At 42.2% G+C, this 17,967-nt stretch overlaps 1 protein-coding gene and 1 non-coding gene across 2 annotated transcripts in view; both read left to right on the top strand.

Annotated features, from left to right (window-relative positions):
* Positions 1-768: 768 nt before the first annotated feature.
* Rnf149 (ring finger protein 149) overlaps positions 769-17,967 on the top strand; it is a 26,999-nt gene continuing 9,800 nt past the window's right edge. The window contains exons 1-4 of the mRNA XM_021198520.2: positions 769-1,293; positions 12,692-12,942; positions 13,931-13,999; positions 17,259-17,341. Of these exons, the coding sequence (XP_021054179.1) occupies positions 846-1,293; positions 12,692-12,942; positions 13,931-13,999; positions 17,259-17,341 (851 nt within the window). The 5' untranslated portion in view covers positions 769-845. The remainder of the gene's footprint in view (positions 1,294-12,691; positions 12,943-13,930; positions 14,000-17,258; positions 17,342-17,967) is intronic.
* On the top strand, positions 4,010-4,139 carry LOC115064119. Its single transcript, XR_003843977.1, has one exon. It is a non-coding gene; the product is annotated as a small nucleolar RNA SNORA33 (small nucleolar RNA).

Raw genomic sequence — 17,967 nt, 5'->3', positions numbered from 1 at the left:
TACTGGGGTCTAGTCAGACTTCATATTCTTCAAAGGAAATACCTTTCAAGTTCGCTGGGGGATGATGTACCAGAGCATCATCTCTCATCATCATCAAATCTCATCTCTACCCAAGTTTTTACCGGAGCAAAGAGTTACCATACATGCCTTTAACTATGTTTAGTGTGTTCAGAATCATGGTACACTGAAAGTATCCATCCACTGTGTTATCGAAGGACTATCAGCCACCATTTATTTCCAAACAAATCCTTTCCCCTTTTTTTTTCCCTATTGATTAACGTAGCACCTTCGTCTTAGTCCAAAGAGAGGCACACATAAATTAGAAAAGAGCAACGAAGCATTTACTCTATTACAGAGTTGGTGACAAAAGGCATCTGGACAACTTGACTTCGTGGGTTTTTTTGTTGTTGTTTGTTTTTTTAAGTGGTTTAGGCAGCCAGGCCTTGGCCGCGTGCCTTGCACAGTCAACTCCACCCTCTGAGAGACTTTACACAACCGCAGTCCCACGCTGGCCGACCCGGAGCGCACAAATTTCCCCAGACTTGGGGACTCTGGCAGAGGGGTTGCACAATGCACAGCAGCATCTGCAAGCTTCAGCTCGGCGGACCGCCTACAGCCCCGCGGCACAGACCCTGGCGCCTGCGCACAACTCACGCCCGCGGGCAGGGCCCCACCCCTTCCGTGACCACGCCCCTCCAGGTGCGCGTGCGCCGCGGACCCGCCCCCGCCGCGCTCGGCGGTCTCTCGCGAGCGGCGGCCGCCTCCTCAAAGCGGCGGGCCGGCCTGGAGCGAGCCGCCTCCTTCTACCTTGCGCTCTTCTTCCTCAGCAGCCCGACCGGGCGGCCATGGCGGCGCGGCGGCGGCCCGCGGCTGCCGTGGGGGCTCGGGACGCGCTCGCGGTGCTGGCGCTGGCCTTGTGTGCTCCCGGGGTGGGCGGCGGGGCGCTCGAGTGGTACTCGGCCATGGTGACCATCGAGTACGTGGACCCGCAGTCGAACCTGACGGTGTGGAGCGTGTCGGAGAGCGGCCGCTTCGGGGACAGCTCGCTCCGGGAGGAGAGGCAGGGCCTGGTGGGTGTCCCGCGCGCGCCCGCGGACCCCGAGGGCTGCGCGCCCGACACGCGCTTCGAGGCGCCCGGCGCCCTGGGCCACGCGCCCTGGGTGGCGCTGGTGGCGCGAGGCGGCTGCACCTTCAAGGAGAAGGTGCTGGCGGCGGCGCGGAGGAACGCCTCGGCCGTGGTGGTCTACAACCTGGAGCGCTACGGGAACGCCACCGAGCCCATGTCGCACGCGGGTGAGCAGGCGGGCCGCTGGGCCGCTACCCGCGGCCGGGGCGAGCCTGGTGGTTGCCCGGGTGGTGTGGAGAGGGAAGTGCGTGCACACGCGGCAGGATCGGAGCTTCACCTCGGGAGGGTGCGAAAGCAGGGAAGGGCCCTCGGCCAGGGAGTAGCCAACACACCAGAGGAAGGTCCTCCCGAGGTCAGTAAGTCTCCAGATTCCCGAACCCGGGTCGCTTCCGAAGGTCGGCTCACAGACTCCAAAGTTGGTTGAGTGGGGAGAGTGTAGGAGTGGACGGCTGGCGCCCGCCAGGCTCGCATTGTCTGACTCTTCACCAACCTAAAGCGATGGCTTCGTGACTCCTCGTTTTGGTTTCTTCCTCTGGACTAGGCGAATCTGAGTGTTTTCAAAACCCTGGATCGGAAAACCTGGGTTTTCTTCCTGTAGTTGCTCTCACGACGCATGTAGGGTGATCGCACTCGCTCCTGGTTTGGACAGTTTGAATTCAGATGAAATTTTTTTTTTTTTTAACTGTTTTCATTGAAGGAAAGAAAGGCCTTGCTACCTCTGTCAGGAGGCCGCCCCCAAACCCGCTGTTCCAGGGACAGACAAGGATGAGTTTGCAAAATGCCATCCTTGGGACAGAGTTCTCTCCGGGGACCCAGAATTTGATTGTGTTTCTCTTGTGCCTAATAAGTTCACATTAGCTTTAGGCATCACACGGTTGACTCATCCTGAATTTCCTGTGATTAGGGTTTTTAAGTTTCTGCTACTAGCTAAGACATCCTTTTTCCTGTACTGCATTTTTGTTCTCATTCTGGTTTGGTGTGCATGCGACAGAGAGCTTATAAAGACAGAAATGTGACATTGGGTTTGACCATTTTTTACACTGTTGGGAATGATAGCCATTTGATGACAAGGAAGTGAGCTACGTGTACAGATCAACGCTTTTTCTCAAGGCAGTTAGTCCGGTGATTGCAAATCAAATGAATTGTCACTGTCCACACACCATCTTTCCACAAGGCTCCTGAGAGATCCTAGCATTCCAGATATATGCTCCCAAGTTAAGTTCTGTCAGTGAAGATAGGCCGGTGTATTGCAGCCGACTCCTCGATGTTGGGTGTGTACATGTGTGGATGCACGCACATCTAATGTAGATGGTTTTCTTTTCAATGACAAGCTCATTACCCTACAATTTTCTAACTCTACCCTTCTGCATTTTTTGATAATGACATTGACATCTTACCAAGCAGACACCTCTTGTTCTAAACATGGCTCAGCAATCCTTCCTGTTTATATTGTTGACATATAATTTATCTGGACCCTGGAAAACACCTCAATCATGTTGATTAGAATCTTCCTGTGGAGGGACAATTCTTCCCTATTATCTGCCTTCTTTCTAGTTTTCTTAGGATGATAATAGTTGCAGTTTTTTGTTTTGTTTAAAGGGAGGGTTATTACCTTTTGGAAAACTCGTGAAAGTACCCTAGATCCCTAAGGAAACATATGCAAGAGCGTTTTAAAACTTGGTCATTTATTACTTGGTGACCTACAGGATGTTTTGCTACATTCCTGTCTTCCCACATTCTAGAAGTTTTCTCCACAGTTGTAACAATCAGAAATGCCTTGAGATTTTGCCAGAACTTCAGGGAGCAACAAAATTAGCAATTTGAACCACTGACCAAAGGAAAGTTAATTTGGTAGCAGTGTGATTGATAAACAGGAAAAACTAGAAATACAGTTAGACCCTTGATCTTCATCTGTAGACACTGCAAAGATGGAAAAGTTAGTTCTCATAGAACTTAGTCCATTTGGGTACTGGGTATTGATAATCTGACACTTGAGAAGACTTAAGATGGGAGAAGCCAGCTTTGACAGACCTTATTTAAATTTGACTCAAGGTCATTTTTAGAGCCACTGAGGCTGTTTATTTAGACTTAGATTGGTTTGCTCTGTTTAGTCAAAATGTAGCTGAAGCCTGGAAAACCCACTGATTGAGCTGTTCTTAGTGCTGATGTGTAACACTGGATTTCTATGAAACAGGTGTGCTTCTGAAATTGAGTACTGATAACCTTCCTGAGTTTGTAGGGAATAGTTTTCCAGTTCTTTTGAAACTCATTTCTTCTCTTACTGGAATCTAGCACTACATAGCTTTTAAGTTTTAAGTCATTATTGAAATTGAGATTTTAAAGAATCAGTACTTTAAGATCATACTCTGAGAACAGCAGTAAGGACTTACTACCTTACATTCTAACTTTAGCAGACCTAGGTTTAGCAGCCCCTTTGGGCCAAGCATTGTACCTGCTTGTTGGAAATACCTAAGACAAGTGTCTGCCTGTCATGGGTTTATGGTCTGTCAGTAGTGATAAACATAATTTTTCAGGCCAGAAAAGTTTATACTGAGCTGAACTATAGGCATGGGTGCTTAGAAAGCCTATCGAGTGGCTGGGTGTTGGTGCCTAAGACAAGTTGTAGAAATTATCTTGACCAAGATAGGGGAAAGAAGATAAAAGCCAAGACATTAAGGTCTTAGAGTTGGACTTAACATAGTTCTTGTAGGTTAATAAGTAACATACTCCTCCAGCTGAAATCTCTTCGCCATGACATTTTAGGTATGACATTTTACATCCTTGAATCTTATTTACTGTGTGCTAAACAATTGGCAGAAGGGTGGAGAAAGGGCTTGAATTGCATTAAGTCAAAGGGCATTCCAGAGTTACAGAAGAGTATCTTAGCCAGCCCATTAATCTGCTTACCTGAATGGTCCTCCAGACATGTAGACAAAACTGGCAATGGTAAGACCACATTACAAACCTTAAAGATTACTCGGGTCTTTTAAGACCACTGAAAATGACCACAATGTTGATGGGAAGCACAAGACTTAAATTAAGCCAGGTGTGGTGGCGCACGCCTTTAATCCTAGCACTTGGGAGGCAGAGGCAGGCGAATTTCTGAGTTCAAGGCCAGCCTGGTCTACAGAGTGAGTTCCAGGACAGCCAGGGCTACACAGAGAAACCCTGTCTTGAAAGAAAAAAACAAAAACAAAAGCAAAACAAAACAAAAAAGACTTAAATTAAAATTTCACTGTGACTAGTTCTAAGAATTTAGTTTTAAAAAAAGGAAAAGAAATAACCAACTTTAGAGAAGCCATATACTAAGAGATACTCATTTTGTACCGGAAATGCATATTAAATGGTCTTTGATCCATAGACAATTATTGATTATATGTAATAGCATGCTCTCAAATGATCTACAACTTCACATTTGAATTTAAAATATATCTTGGTGCCATAAGGAGCCAGAAGTGGCATCCTAACAGCCTCATAGACGATGGGGCCAGCTAACACAGCTCCCCAGAAAGATTTTGACTGACAGGTTCAGGATATTAGGAAGTCTTTTATATGTGTGATAGGTGGACTTAGAACTTGTGTGTAGCAGAGGTAGTGTTACAAAAGACTAAAAGGTCTGAAATGAACTCACATGGGAAAGCTGCAAAGGAGTTCTCTCAGCAAGAGTATTCTGTACTACTTATAAGAAATCCATTTTTCGGAGGAGGTAGAGGTAGTGTAGTGTTTGTTGTTTTGCGTTTTTATGTTTACTTGTGATAAGTAGCTCATGCTGGTCCTTAATTCTTCTCTTAGTCTCCTTATTAGTTTATTTTTATTTTATATGATGAATATTTTGTTTACATGTATGTCAGCGTACCACATGCATGGCTGATGCCTGTGAAGGCTAGATGAGGACCCTTGGAACTGGAGTTATGTCCTGGTAATCACCAGGCCTTGTTCTTAACCATAGAGCCATTCCTACAAGCCTCTTCCCCCCCCCCAAAGCCCCCAAATTTTGACAAAACCAAATTATACAAAATATTTATAATTATATAGTATCTGATTGTGAATTTTGTCGTCCTCATTCAACCTAACCCAACCATCCAAAAATTTATATTTTGTATAACAAGACACTTACTTTCCAGATTAATTTCCTCTACCCTAATTCCTCTTACTAGGTCATTTCAGTTGTAGTCCTGGAAGATAAGCCTGTTTTTCACATCCACTCATTCATAAAGAAACCTTCCATGGCTCACCCCTGCTGTATGCCTCAAAAACCTGATAAACTGAACAGGAGGCACTTGTCTAGTGAGGAGAGACCTATAAAGAAACTAGACAAGGTGTGTGGAAGAGACCTGTCTGAGGCTGGGGAGAGCAGTGGTTAACAGTGAGTACTGCTTTGCAGAGGCCCCCAGTTCTCACCCCAGCTCCATACCAGATGACTCACAGTACCTGTAATCCAGCTCCAGGGGGTCTGAGTCCTTCCTCTGAATGCATGTGTGTGTACTCAACCCACAATTTTAAAAATGATGACAGAGTCTACAGGTAGAGCAGGAGTCACTGTAGAGGTTAAACTGGCCTTGTGCTACACCTTGGTTTTGTTGAGGATTCTCCAGGGGAATGGAAGTGGCTAGAATGTGACAGTTTACTTAGAAAACCTGAAAGTTTAGGAGATTCTTTTACTGGAACTTTAAGATCAGTTATTGCTGCTAAATTAGTTTTCTCCACCAGAAATTTAACCTACTACTTTAAATATTTCAGTAGTTCTTATCTTCTTCTAAAGTAGACTTTAGTTTCCTTGGGAGAAAAAAATGTTACATTACATTCATATGTCTTGATAGTAAAATTTAAAGTTATTGTACAAGTGCAAATCTTTACCAGTGTGTTTGTTTAGTTTTTGACAAGGTAGACAGGGGAACACAAAAATTTGAGAAGGAAACAGTTACCATTTTACTTTTGGCATGGGAAACCTTGAAATTCCGTTACTAGTTTGGCCTGGTAAAACTACTGTTCTGTATCTGTTACTCAAGGCTTATGATGATACTCTGTGCAGTGACCCTGTGCTCAGACAGAAAACAGAAACTCCCCTCAGGGGCCTGTCTGCCTCCGGTAAGGTGTAGAGATTACTTTGTGGGTGAGATTGTGCAAGATGACCTTTTTTAGTCAAGCAAGAATGATAACAACACTAAGCCCCGGGGAAGGAAAAGAATTCCAAAGGCTTGTTTCTTCTGTTTCAAGTCTCTGTGCCTTCTGTGAAGAAACTCACCTGTTTAGCTGATATTTTTCTCCCTTGTACCAATGTAGGCACAATTATACAAAATTACCTGAGCAGATTAGCTCTTTCAGATTGGCCCAGAGAGCAGTGTGTGAGAAAAGGTAGAGCTTTAGTGATCTGGTAGGTGTACTCTTCGGCATCCCTTAGCCTATGCATGAGGCTAGCTTTTATTTTTATTTATTTATTTTTTTTACCCCTTTGCCTGCTGCTTGCTCAGCTGCCTGCCCTGCTTTGAGAATTGTTCTGGGTATATTGATCAGGCTGGCTTTGAGAACTCCTCTGCCTCAGCTTCCTGAGCAGCTGTGATTACAACTGCAAATGTGAAAATCGAGTCCATCAGAGTACAAAAGGTCGCCATGACTTTTACCAATTTTACAGTATGTCCTGAAAGCAGTCTTGCTGTTAGAAATGTTTCACAAGAAGCCAGCCCCAGTCCTAGTTACTGCCTCTACAGGCCACAGCTTTAAAAAATACTGTTTTTCACTCAGTGAGCTAAGTGTGCTGTTTTCTCATCTTGGTTAACTTTTCACTTTCTTCTTCATTCAACAAAATGGCCCGTTTCTTTAGTAACTGGCTAAGCTAGACTCATCACCATCTCAAATATAATTTTTTAAAGATTTATTTTCTTTTATTTGAATTTCTTTTTCGCATGCTATATTTGTGTATTGTATGTCTGCAGTGCCTATGGAAGCTAGAAGAGGGCATTGAATCTTCTGAAACCGTACTTATATAGATGGTTGTGAGTTCCTTGTGGGTGCTGAGATTTGAACCTGGGTCCTCTGGAACAAGAGCCAGTGTTCTTAACCACTGAGCCATCTCTCTAGTCCCTCAAATACAATTGTAAGATGATTTTATAACCTAGAAAAATTCCTTTCCTTTGGTTCATAAAACTTTTTCTATTCTTGAAGATAAAATGTAAATATTCCTCTCAGGGAAAGATTTCCCTCCAAACAAGATTATCCCTCATATCTATAGTTCTTTGTGTTCTAATTGCTTGATAATAAGTAAGTGGCAGTCCAAAGAAGAATCATCCTCAAACTAATTTTAAACAAACAAACAAACTGAAAAACATTCTCAGAGCAGTTTGTCCAGGAACACTCATCACCCTTCTGGCAGTGAGTGACAAGGGGAGATTTGAACACAAGTCTGGCTCTGCAGCTGCACACCCTTAGGAGAAGAATTCAAGGAGCGAATACTGACTTGGACTTGAGCTTTCTGACCTTGAGAACCAAATAGCATTTCCAGGTGGTGTGTAACCTCCCTGAAGGTTTTTGAGCCCTCAGCTGTAGAATGACAATATAGCAACTTTCTCCTTTAAGTGAAATGTTCAGTAATGGAGGTTGTTTATACACACACACTCACCCCTCTGCCCACATCATCACAATATTACTGTGATGATATTGGCACCAGAAATTGTGTCACCTAGTAATTACAGAATAGAAGTAAGTCATTTGGGATTCTTTATGAAAGCTTTTAACCAGGATGACAGCGTTTTATCATTGTTTATATTGAAATGTTCTCGTTTCTTTTTTTTATTAAAAAGGGGTTTAGCAGCCCAGGTGGTGGTGGGATGCGCCTTGGGAGGCAGAGACAGGTGCATTTCTGTGAGTTCCAGGCTCTGGTCTACAGGGCAGTCAGTACTGTTACACAGAGAAACCCTGTCTTCAAAAACAACTTCAAAAAAGGCTTTTAGCTTGTACCTTGTAATTTTAGGTGTCTTATAGCTGTGTCTTAGTTGTTGCTATACATGTTTGTTTGTGGACTGCTAAATGCTCATTCTCCTAGAAGATAGTACTTGCTTCCAGGTATGTCTTCCCAGTGACACCAGGGACATTAATGCTGAGAGTTAGGCTCAAACTGGCTCCAGTATCACCTTGCAGGCAGAGCCCACCTTAGAAGGGTACCCTTCTGGCATTTCAGTAACAAAGTTCCTGTGGCTAAGATCACAGTGGAAATGCTAGGGACTGTATATCTCAGTAAGATGACATAGTCTATGCTCTGTTTTCACCAGATGAATGAATAAAAAAGAGAACATAATGGTCAAGGTGTGGTTAAGGAAAAGGTTTATTGTAGATGTGAGGGAGAGCACAGCTATGAGAGAAGAGGCTGAGAGAGCCGGGAGACCAACAGCCCCAAGAGGACCAGAGCCACAGTGGCTGGGCTTTATGGGAAGAGGAGCTGGGGGAAGGGGAGCAAGCCTGAGGGCAGGGGCCAGCTTATGCCAGCCTGGGTGACTGGAACAGGGTCTTGTGAGTAGGGAGAGACTTCCGCTAGAGTCTGCTTTGATATGTTAAATAGGCACCTCAGTTAGCCATTTGTCCCAGGTTTCTTTGAGACCAAACACATCACTCTATTCATAGGATGTCTGCTCTGCAAAGGGAGACTCCTCCATCCAGAAGCTTCTAAGGCATCTTAGAGCCAGTCACAGCCTTCAGCTCCTTAATAGCCTTCCGTGGGTCCTCTGTTGATATGGTTACGGAAGTACTTGGAGATTTTTAAGGATGGCAACTTTACCTGCTGTTTTTTTTTGTTTTCTCTTGAGTATTGTCAGAGCTACTGCTTCACCCTGTGCACATATGTATTCTTTGCCATTATAGCCCTGTCGTTTTGATGGACACTTAGATTGTCATTGCAGGCCCTTGGTGGGGGGAGGGGAAATTGGAAATCAAGGGAAAAATGGCAAATCAAAGATTTGTTTCATAGGTGCAGAAACTGAACTTCCCCTTTTACATATGTCCATCAGTGTTGTCACAGAAAGATCTGATTTTTTTTTAAGGAATTATTTATTATTTTTATGTGTATGTATTTGTGCTTGCACGAATTTATGTGCACAAGTGCCCACAGAGACCAGAGGGCATGGGATCCCCTAGAACTAGAGTAACAGTAACTCCAGTGACTACAAAGCAGTAAGTGCGCTTTTTTGCTGAGTCATCTCAACTAGTTCCCAAGGTATATGGTCTAAATCCTGTTAGGTTAGAGCTAGAGAATGATTTTTGAGAAGCATTCGTGCAAGTGTGAAAGAAACAGCTTTTTGTACCACTTGAAAGTTGTACCTCCAAGTGGTCTCAGGAGTGATAGTTGGGGAGTCTGGTTAAGTATTTTTGCACCATTTAACCTACACCAGAACTTTGTTATTGTTTACCAGGGAAATGATGTTCATGCTGTCCCCAAACCTAGGCTTCTGGATTCTTTTATCCCTGTCAGTATGACCACAACCTTATGCTTGTATTGTCTGCAGCATAGTCAGTGAAGGAGCCTAAGTGTGTTTGAAATCTGGGCATAGTTAACAGCCAAACTTGGCAGGGCTCAAGCTGTAGACTCAAGCTGGAAGCATCCAGCGACTTTGAGACCTAATGGATTTCTTTAGATCTCTTTGTCTTACCCATCTTTGTTACTGGGGACTGAAACTGGGGTCTCACACATGCTGAGGAGTTTGTCTCATTCATACAGTATGAAATAAACACATTTTTAGGGAGGTGCTTGGGTTTAAATTCTGCCTTTCCCAGGCTAAGCACACATGTACCATTGAGGTATCCCCAGCCCCTTAGACACTCAACCTGTCTGTCCTCTGTACTTTGGTTTAATATCAGCTAGTTTAAAACTGATAGAGACAGTCCAGTAGACTGGTTGGTATGGATAAGTGGATTTAAACTTCTTTTCTTGGTCTTGAAGATAGCCTCCTGCCTAGTAGGTGAGCACTCAGGTCGAGCCATCCCCCCAACCCACTCTAAACTTTTTAAACTTTTAAAAAGCGACAATGGTAAGTACAGCTATACTTTCCAACTCATATCACCTTATTGTGCTTTCTGTGCTTGAAACTTGGAGAAGGGAGAGTGAAAAGTTCACAAGTTTTCTGGAAGGAAGCTTTTTCTTTTTTCTTTTCTTTTTTTTTTTTTTGGCCAGACATGATAATACATATTGTGTCTAGCATTTAATTTAATTCTATCATTTTCAGGAGTCAGAGGCAGGAGAAATTCGGGGCCCACTATGAGATACTCTCAAAAGAAAAGAAAAGAAAAAAATCAACACCAAAAGAAGCCTTGTGTCTTTATGTAACACGTTATTATGGGGAAGGGATGAAAAGACTACCTTTGTATCTGTCCTCTATACATGTCCAGTCCCTATCCTGAACACTCAGATAGCTGAGTTTATTCCTGTTGGATTCTGTCTTATTGACACATGGGCTGATTTCACTGAAAAATTCTAGAGTTTGATATCATCAGGACGTCTGTTAAGGTGTCTTGTTTTGATAATAAGAATCCTTTGTCTTTTAACAGATTTTTTTTTTTTAATTGCTGAAGGAGCTATAGAGACATCTTGAGGACACTTGGCTGCTGACCCATATTTGATTGTGTCTGAGTCCCACCACTCTGGTGGCAGACTGTAACTCCAGTTACAGGGCATCTCACACCCTGCTTCCAGGTCCATAGTCACCAGGCACACATTTACACAGCAAATTGTGCTGTAAAGCTGGTGGGAGTTGTTTGTTTGTTTGGTGAGGTGTTTGAATTATTTTCTCAGTAAAACAACCATTTTTAAAACTTAAGAGTTTTCTGAAAACTAACACAAAGTTGTTCTTTCTCTTATAAAAACTACTTTGTTGTGCATATTATATCTATTCTTCCCCAGTTAGTCATTTGTTACTTTAACCTTGACTTTGAAAAAGTTTTTATTTTCCTATTGGCATCTCTCCCTCCTCTCTCCCACACCCATCACAGCTATTTAAGAACCTCTAGATAGATTTTTATAATTGAATTTTTTTCTCTTAATAGTACATATTGTAATTCTCTTCTTTTAGTTTGTATATTTCTTTTTTAAACACATTTGCATTTTTGATTTAGTAATTTATTTTTACATGCATTGTGAGAAAAACATACAGATTTTCCCCACTATAATATCCATTTGCCTTCATCTGGTTTTTAAAAATAGTTGATTTTCTTTATTGACTTGTGGTATCACTTGCTATGTACTTTTTTTGTGTATTTCTGGACTTTTTGTTCCATCCCATTCTGTGCACAACTTTAGCTGCTACCACCATGCTCTTAATGCTTCACCTGTAAAGCGTTGTCCAGGCTTCATTGTTTAAAAGGTACCATCCCTGGTCATTTCTTAGCCCCTTTGTGACTTAAGAGGGAGTATTTTTGGTTTTTTGTTTTTTAAAAATTTATCTGTTGATATGTTGTGGTTGCTGTATTTATAGCTAGTCATAATAAACTGAAGATTTCTGCCTCTTTTCTCCAAGGTCTTCAAAGCAGTGTTAAGTAGTAGTGAGCACAAGCTGGTTTGGATAGCACACACCTTTAAGCCCAGCTCTGTGGGGGTGGGGGTGCAGAGGCAGGTGGAGCTTTAGGCTAGCCTGATCTACAGAGTGAGTTCCAGGATAGATTGGTCTACACAGTGAGTTCCAGGCCAGCCAATGCTAAGTAGTGAGTTCCAAGACAGCCTGGTCTACATAGTGAGTTCTATGATAGACTGGTCTTCATAGTAAGTCACTGACTTAGGAAAAAACTGGTAGTGATCACAGAAGAGCTCTCACAGTCCCTCTTTTTTTTCTTTCTTTTCTGGTTTTTTTTTTTTTTTTTTTTTTCCCTGAGACCAGGTTTCTCTGTGCAGCCCTGGCTGTCCTAGAACTCACTCTATCACTCTATAGACATGTTTTTTAATTCCGATGGACATGTTTGAAGCATTTTACATTCATATTTGTAAGTGAAATTAATCCGTGTGATTCTTTTGCTTTTTATTACCATGTTTGATTTTATAATCCTAGATAGACATCTTTATAGTTCTGGAGTTAAGCAGTATTCTACCATTGAACCCCAGCCCCCAGCTCTTGGGTTTTGATTTCTGGGACAGGGTCTCACTGTGTAGCTGGGCCGGCCTTTGGGATAGGGTCTCACTGTGTAGTTGGGCTGGCCTTCACTGACTGTACAGTCTAGGCTTAGCTTAAAGCTGAAAGTCAGCTGTTTCCACCTCTGGGTTAGACTTTGACCACGTACCTGGAAGGGTCCTTTTCTTATTTTTAATAACTGGAACAATTTAAATACACTAATAATATTTTGTGCTTCTTAAAGGTCTGATGATAGAACCATCTATGAAACCTCGCCGTGTCATAGGTTTAGGGAGAACAGTTACTGGTGATTAATTATCTCACTTCAGTCAGACTGTGTTCTCTTTTGGAATCAGTTTTGGCAGTTGATGTTTTTCTGAAAATTACTCATTTTTATTGAAGTTTTCAAATGTACATTTTGATGAACATACTCTTAACTTTACCTAACTTTTGTCTTTATTCATTACTTTGTTCTTTTGTGCAGGAACAGGAAACATAGTCGTCATTATGATTAGCTACCCAAAAGGACGAGAAATTTTTGATCTGGTGCAAAAAGGAATTCCAGTAAAAATGAGCATAGAGATTGGTACTCGTCATATGCAGGAGTTCATCAGCGGTCAGTCTGTGGTGTTTGTGGCCATTGCCTTCATCACGATGATGATTATCTCATTAGCATGGCTAATATTCTATTATATACAGCGTTTTCTATATACTGGCTCACAGTTTGGAAGTCAGGTAGTTATGGATAACTTCATTTTGATTTTTAAATGATGCTCATAAATATATACTATTCGAAGTTACATTTAACCACACTAATTTCAGTTTACTTATTGAAGTCATATGACATAAAATTTTTAATTGGGTTACTTTTTTATACATTTGGTTTCTGCAGGTACCTGAACCCTCTGTCTTTATGTAGACAGAGGGGACTAGCCAAAGGGCATGTGAGCATGAACACATATATCCCTGTTTTCTGCTCGACATAAGGCCGAGGGCTGCTTTGTGTCCGCTGCAGTGTCTGACAAGCCATCAATCTGAAGGGAGGCTCTTCCTCTGTAACAGCACAGAGAAGAGCCAGAGGCTTCCAGTGGCACACTAGGGCCTAATGCACAACCAGACAGGACTCTTTCTTCTCGGGCACCATTGGTGGAGAATGAATGGTACCTTCTTCCTGGGCATCATTACTTTTTGCCAATATTTAAGTGTAGGAATTGTTTTCTGAAAAAAGTGTGGCTAAATGACAATTCATGATAAGGGTGCTAGAGGCTAGAGTTCTTGACTTCCATTTCAATGTCTCTCTCACACACACACACACACACACACACACACACACAAGGGTATGGAATTAAAAGCAACTGTTCATGGGTTGGGGATATGGCCCTGTGGTAGGGTGCTTGCTTAGCATTTGTGAGGCCTTTAATCTTACTATTGCACATTAGCAAGTAAGTAAATAAATATATGCTTAGCTGGGCATGGTAGCTCAGACCTGTTATCCTGGGTTGCTTCGTGCTCAAGGCCAGTCAGGGCTTTAAAGTGAAGCATTATCTCTTAATAATGGTAATAACAACAACAACAACAATAATAATAATAATAAGTAGCTTATAAGTTTATATGGCTCTTTTATATATTAAAAGTTAATGGTTTTTTCAAAGCTATTTTCATAAATTGTAGCATGTGGGTTACTTTAAAAAGACTACTTAATAATACTGTTTTCCTCCCCAAGAATCATAGAAAGGAAACTAAGAAGGTTATTGGCCAGCTCCCGCTACACACTGTGAAGCATGGAGAGAAGGTAATCCTTTCCTGTGCGCTCTGTTTCAGACTGGGGGATGTTTGTATTTGTGTTGGAGAAGTATTTCCTTCTCAGGCTGCTGTTCAGCAGTAACGAGTGTGATGCTTCGTTAGGCCTTCATGTGTGTGTCTCAGGTGGAAAGGAGAGTTGGTATAATGAGTGAACAGCCCTTAGTTGCATGTAAATGAGTTACAGTCACAGGACAGCTGTGTATCTCAGTGTGGAGTTCCTGCTTAGCTTAGCATGCATGGAGTCCTAGGTGGCTCCAGCACCCCCTTCCCAAAAAGGTTAAATGAGTTAAATTTGATTTAAAATATAGCTCCTACATTCTATGTGCTTACTAATGACAGTGTGCCAATATTGCTGTCTTTGAAAGTCCCTGTGGGCCCTGTGAAGACTGTAAAGCTGTTGGGCTTTTTTTAAAAAGTGTGCACCTGAGTCCTGTAAGCGCATCCTGTTGAATCTGCGTCTGTGTGTGCAATCTCTCCAAGCCCCTCAGTTCCCTCGAGGACATACTGAACATCTCCAGAGGAGAGAAAGGAGAGTTTTGGAACTACATGTTTAAAAAGGAGCCATTTGACCCTCTCAGTCAGAGATTGAAAGCAGTTAAGGAGCAGTGCAGAGCCTGGCTCCCTCAGATAGGCCCGGAGCGGAACACTTTGCCGGTGTGGAGCATTTGTTCTCATAGCGGGCGTCTTCTGCGGTGCAGTGCTGCCTTGTATGTGCAGACTCAGGGGCTCCCATACTACTCAGTGCTCTCAGTGAGCTTTGAGACTCACCTTCCAGTCCACTTCTCTTCCTCTGTCCACATAAAGGACTTTTCTTAAAAGATATTACACTTTAGACCTTTTGGGTTTAAAAAAAAAAATTGAAATCTGTTATTAATGTCTTCTGTGGTATATTTAAGATTAGTATATGCTTTGGGTTATCCTTTCCCCAATAAGTTTTGTTCTTGGTTTTTTTCGGGACAGGATTTATCTGTGTATCCTGACCATCCTGGAACTCAATCTGTAGACCATGCTGGCCTGGATCTCATACAGATCTGCCTGCCTCTGCCTCCCAAGTGCTGGGAGTAAAGGCGTGCGCCACCACACCCAGCCCCCAGTAGCTTTTACACTGTAACATAATGGAATTTTAATAGTTGGTGCAAGGTACTGATTTCTTACTCTGCAAATCACCAAGTAAGTTTCCAGTTAATAACTAGTCATGCAGAGTATGTGTAGAATTTTTCATAGGAATTAATAGAAAAAGGCCCTTCTAGTAATTTATAAATTAGATGCTGGTCTTGGGCTGTGAGAACTGATTTCCAAAAATGTGTCTGTTCTTCAGTTCATTTGTAGGAAGGAAGCAGTACCTTGCACTACTAAAACTGCTGCACTTGCTCCTCCTGTTTCCTCCCCTCCTTAGGAGGGGTCTCATACCTTACGTGTGCGGAGACAGACTCATATGTATAACTTACTGAGCCAAGCTCTTGAGAATATAAGTAAATTGATACTATTCTTTTCCTGTACCCAACATTTGTTCAATATTTCCCATACAGAACATTTGTATGATACCAGGAACTTGTTTTGAAACTGTCAAAATAATGTTTAACAAGGCTTGGTCTGTGACATACACGTCTGGATTGGGAGTGTTTTTACACTGAGAACTAACACAGGAACATGATTGTTTGCAGTCAGTATCTTACCCAGTCCTGAAGACAAGTGATTATTTATTTTAATTTTTTGTGATTTATAATGTATAAGCTAGTAAATTTTTAAGGAATTTTAAAATGGCTTCCTGTATAATATATGATATATAAGTGAAAAGTATTTTGTCACAACATATATTATTTTAAAAAAAGATTTATTTTATGCATGCAAGTCTACTGTCACTTTCTTCAGACACACCAGAAGAAGGCTTCAGATCTCATTACAGATAATTGTGAGCCACTATGTGGTTGCTAGGAATTGAATTCAGGACCTCTGGAAGAGCAGTTGGTGCTCTTAACTTCTGAGCCATCTCTCCAGTCCACAACATATAACTTAAGGGGCTGGAGAGATGGTTCAGTGGTCAGGAGTGCTAATTGCTCTTGCAGAGGACCTGACTTTGATCTACTGCACCCGGATCAGCTCAGAACCACCCCAACTGCCTCTGCCTCTGAGGAGCTCCTGCTTCTGGCCTGTAAGGTGTCTCCATGCACATGCTGTGCATAAACTCGTACAGGGGTACTATATACAAGAGTAACTAAATGTTTTTATAAAATACCACAACAGAGAGTTTCAAATGCTGTTATAAGTTAATTTTAATAGTCTCTGGTAATGGTATTATATACATACAAAATCTGGTTTTTACTACTTCCTCATTAATTGCTGTAGGTAGCTAAGGATATATTTAAATAATAACTCAAGGGTAGTGGGGCTATGTTTTGTAATATGGAGTTGCCAAACATGGCAGCCTCAGAAGACCTGAATTCATTGTCCAGCCCCATAAAACTGGGCCTAGTAATGGTATTATATACATACAAAATCTGGTTTTTACTACTTCCTCATTAATTGCTGTAGGTAGCTAAGGATATATTTAAATAATAACTCAAGGGTAGTGGGGCTATGTTTTGTAATATGGAGTTGCCAAACATGGCAGCCTCAGAAGACCTGAATTCATTGTCCAGCCCCATAAAACTGGGCCTAGTAATGGTATTATATACATACAAAATCTGGTTTTTACTACTTCCTCATTAATTGCTGTAGGTAGCTAAGGATATATTTAAATAATAACTCAAGGGTAGTGGGGCTATGTTTTGTAATATGGAGTTGCCAAACATGGCAGCCTCAGAAGACCTGAATTCATTGTCCAGCCCCATAAAACTGGGCCTAGTGGTTCCTGAGTCTAGTCCAGATGTTTGGAAGATGGAGGCAGGAACATGAGAAAATCAAGGTCACCGTTGGCTACACAGCAAGCCTGAGGTCAGCCTGGGAATAAGACCTCTAAAAACAGTGATTTGCCTGTCTGTAGCCCTTAATTATCTAATACTTCTTCAAACATTTAGTATTCAAAACACTGTTAGTGCCTGGGTTAGGCAGACAGTAGTTTTCTTTCTACCTTTCATTCAGTTTCTTTAAAAAACTGCTTGATAGTGGGAAGAAGGAAATGTGTTTTAGGTTCTGATTGTTCCAGCATAGAGTAGTAGGATCCATTGTTTTGGTCAGTTTCATTGTTTTCTAGCTTACTGTTGCTATATGTGCAATGCGTGTATACGTGACTCTCCCTCTCTCTGCAGGGAATTGATGTTGATGCTGAGAATTGTGCAGTGTGTATTGAAAACTTTAAAGTCAAAGATGTTATCAGAATCCTGCCATGCAAGTATGAATACTTTTTTCCTACTCAGATACTGAAAATTACTTAAGTTTCACTGTTCTGACCAAGAGTTCCATGTTCTCTGACAAGAAATCGTTATGATCTTGGATTACCTCCTCTTTCCTACTGTCTTCAGAGACCTGTAGGTGACCACTAAGAGCTGCTGTGCATCTTTGTCTTGCATTGGCTTTTAGTCTTACCAAGGCTCACTTAGACTCCTTCATACTCCCAGTAATGCAGAGCACATGCTAACTGGAAAGGAGCAAGAGCGAAGGGCTGAGAGCCTTCAAGTGGCCCAGAAGCAGGGTCAGACCCACAGAAGTTTGCCGTTACTTACTCGCTGGGTGTGGGTTCCTTTCGAAGCTGTAGGAAATGAGTCCCCTCCCTTTGCTGAGGTTTCAGTAGTACAGATACACTTAAAACTGGGAAGTAGCCATTTCATTTTTTTTTTCATTTTTTTTATTATTATTTTCTTTATTTACATTTCAAATGCTATCCTGAAAGTTTCCCATACCCCTCCCCCCACCTCTGTTCCCTACCCACCCACTCCCACTACTTGGCCCAGGCCTTGCCTTGTGCTAGGTCATATAGAGTTTGGAAGACCAAGGAGCCTCTATTCCCACTGATGGCCG

The sequence above is a fragment of the Mus pahari genome, chromosome 5 (assembly GCF_900095145.1).
Source record: "Mus pahari chromosome 5, PAHARI_EIJ_v1.1, whole genome shotgun sequence".
Lineage (NCBI taxonomy): Eukaryota > Metazoa > Chordata > Mammalia > Rodentia > Muridae > Mus > Mus pahari.
The sequence above is the reverse complement of the archived record's forward strand: the minus strand, read 5'-3'. Positions and strand labels throughout refer to the sequence as shown.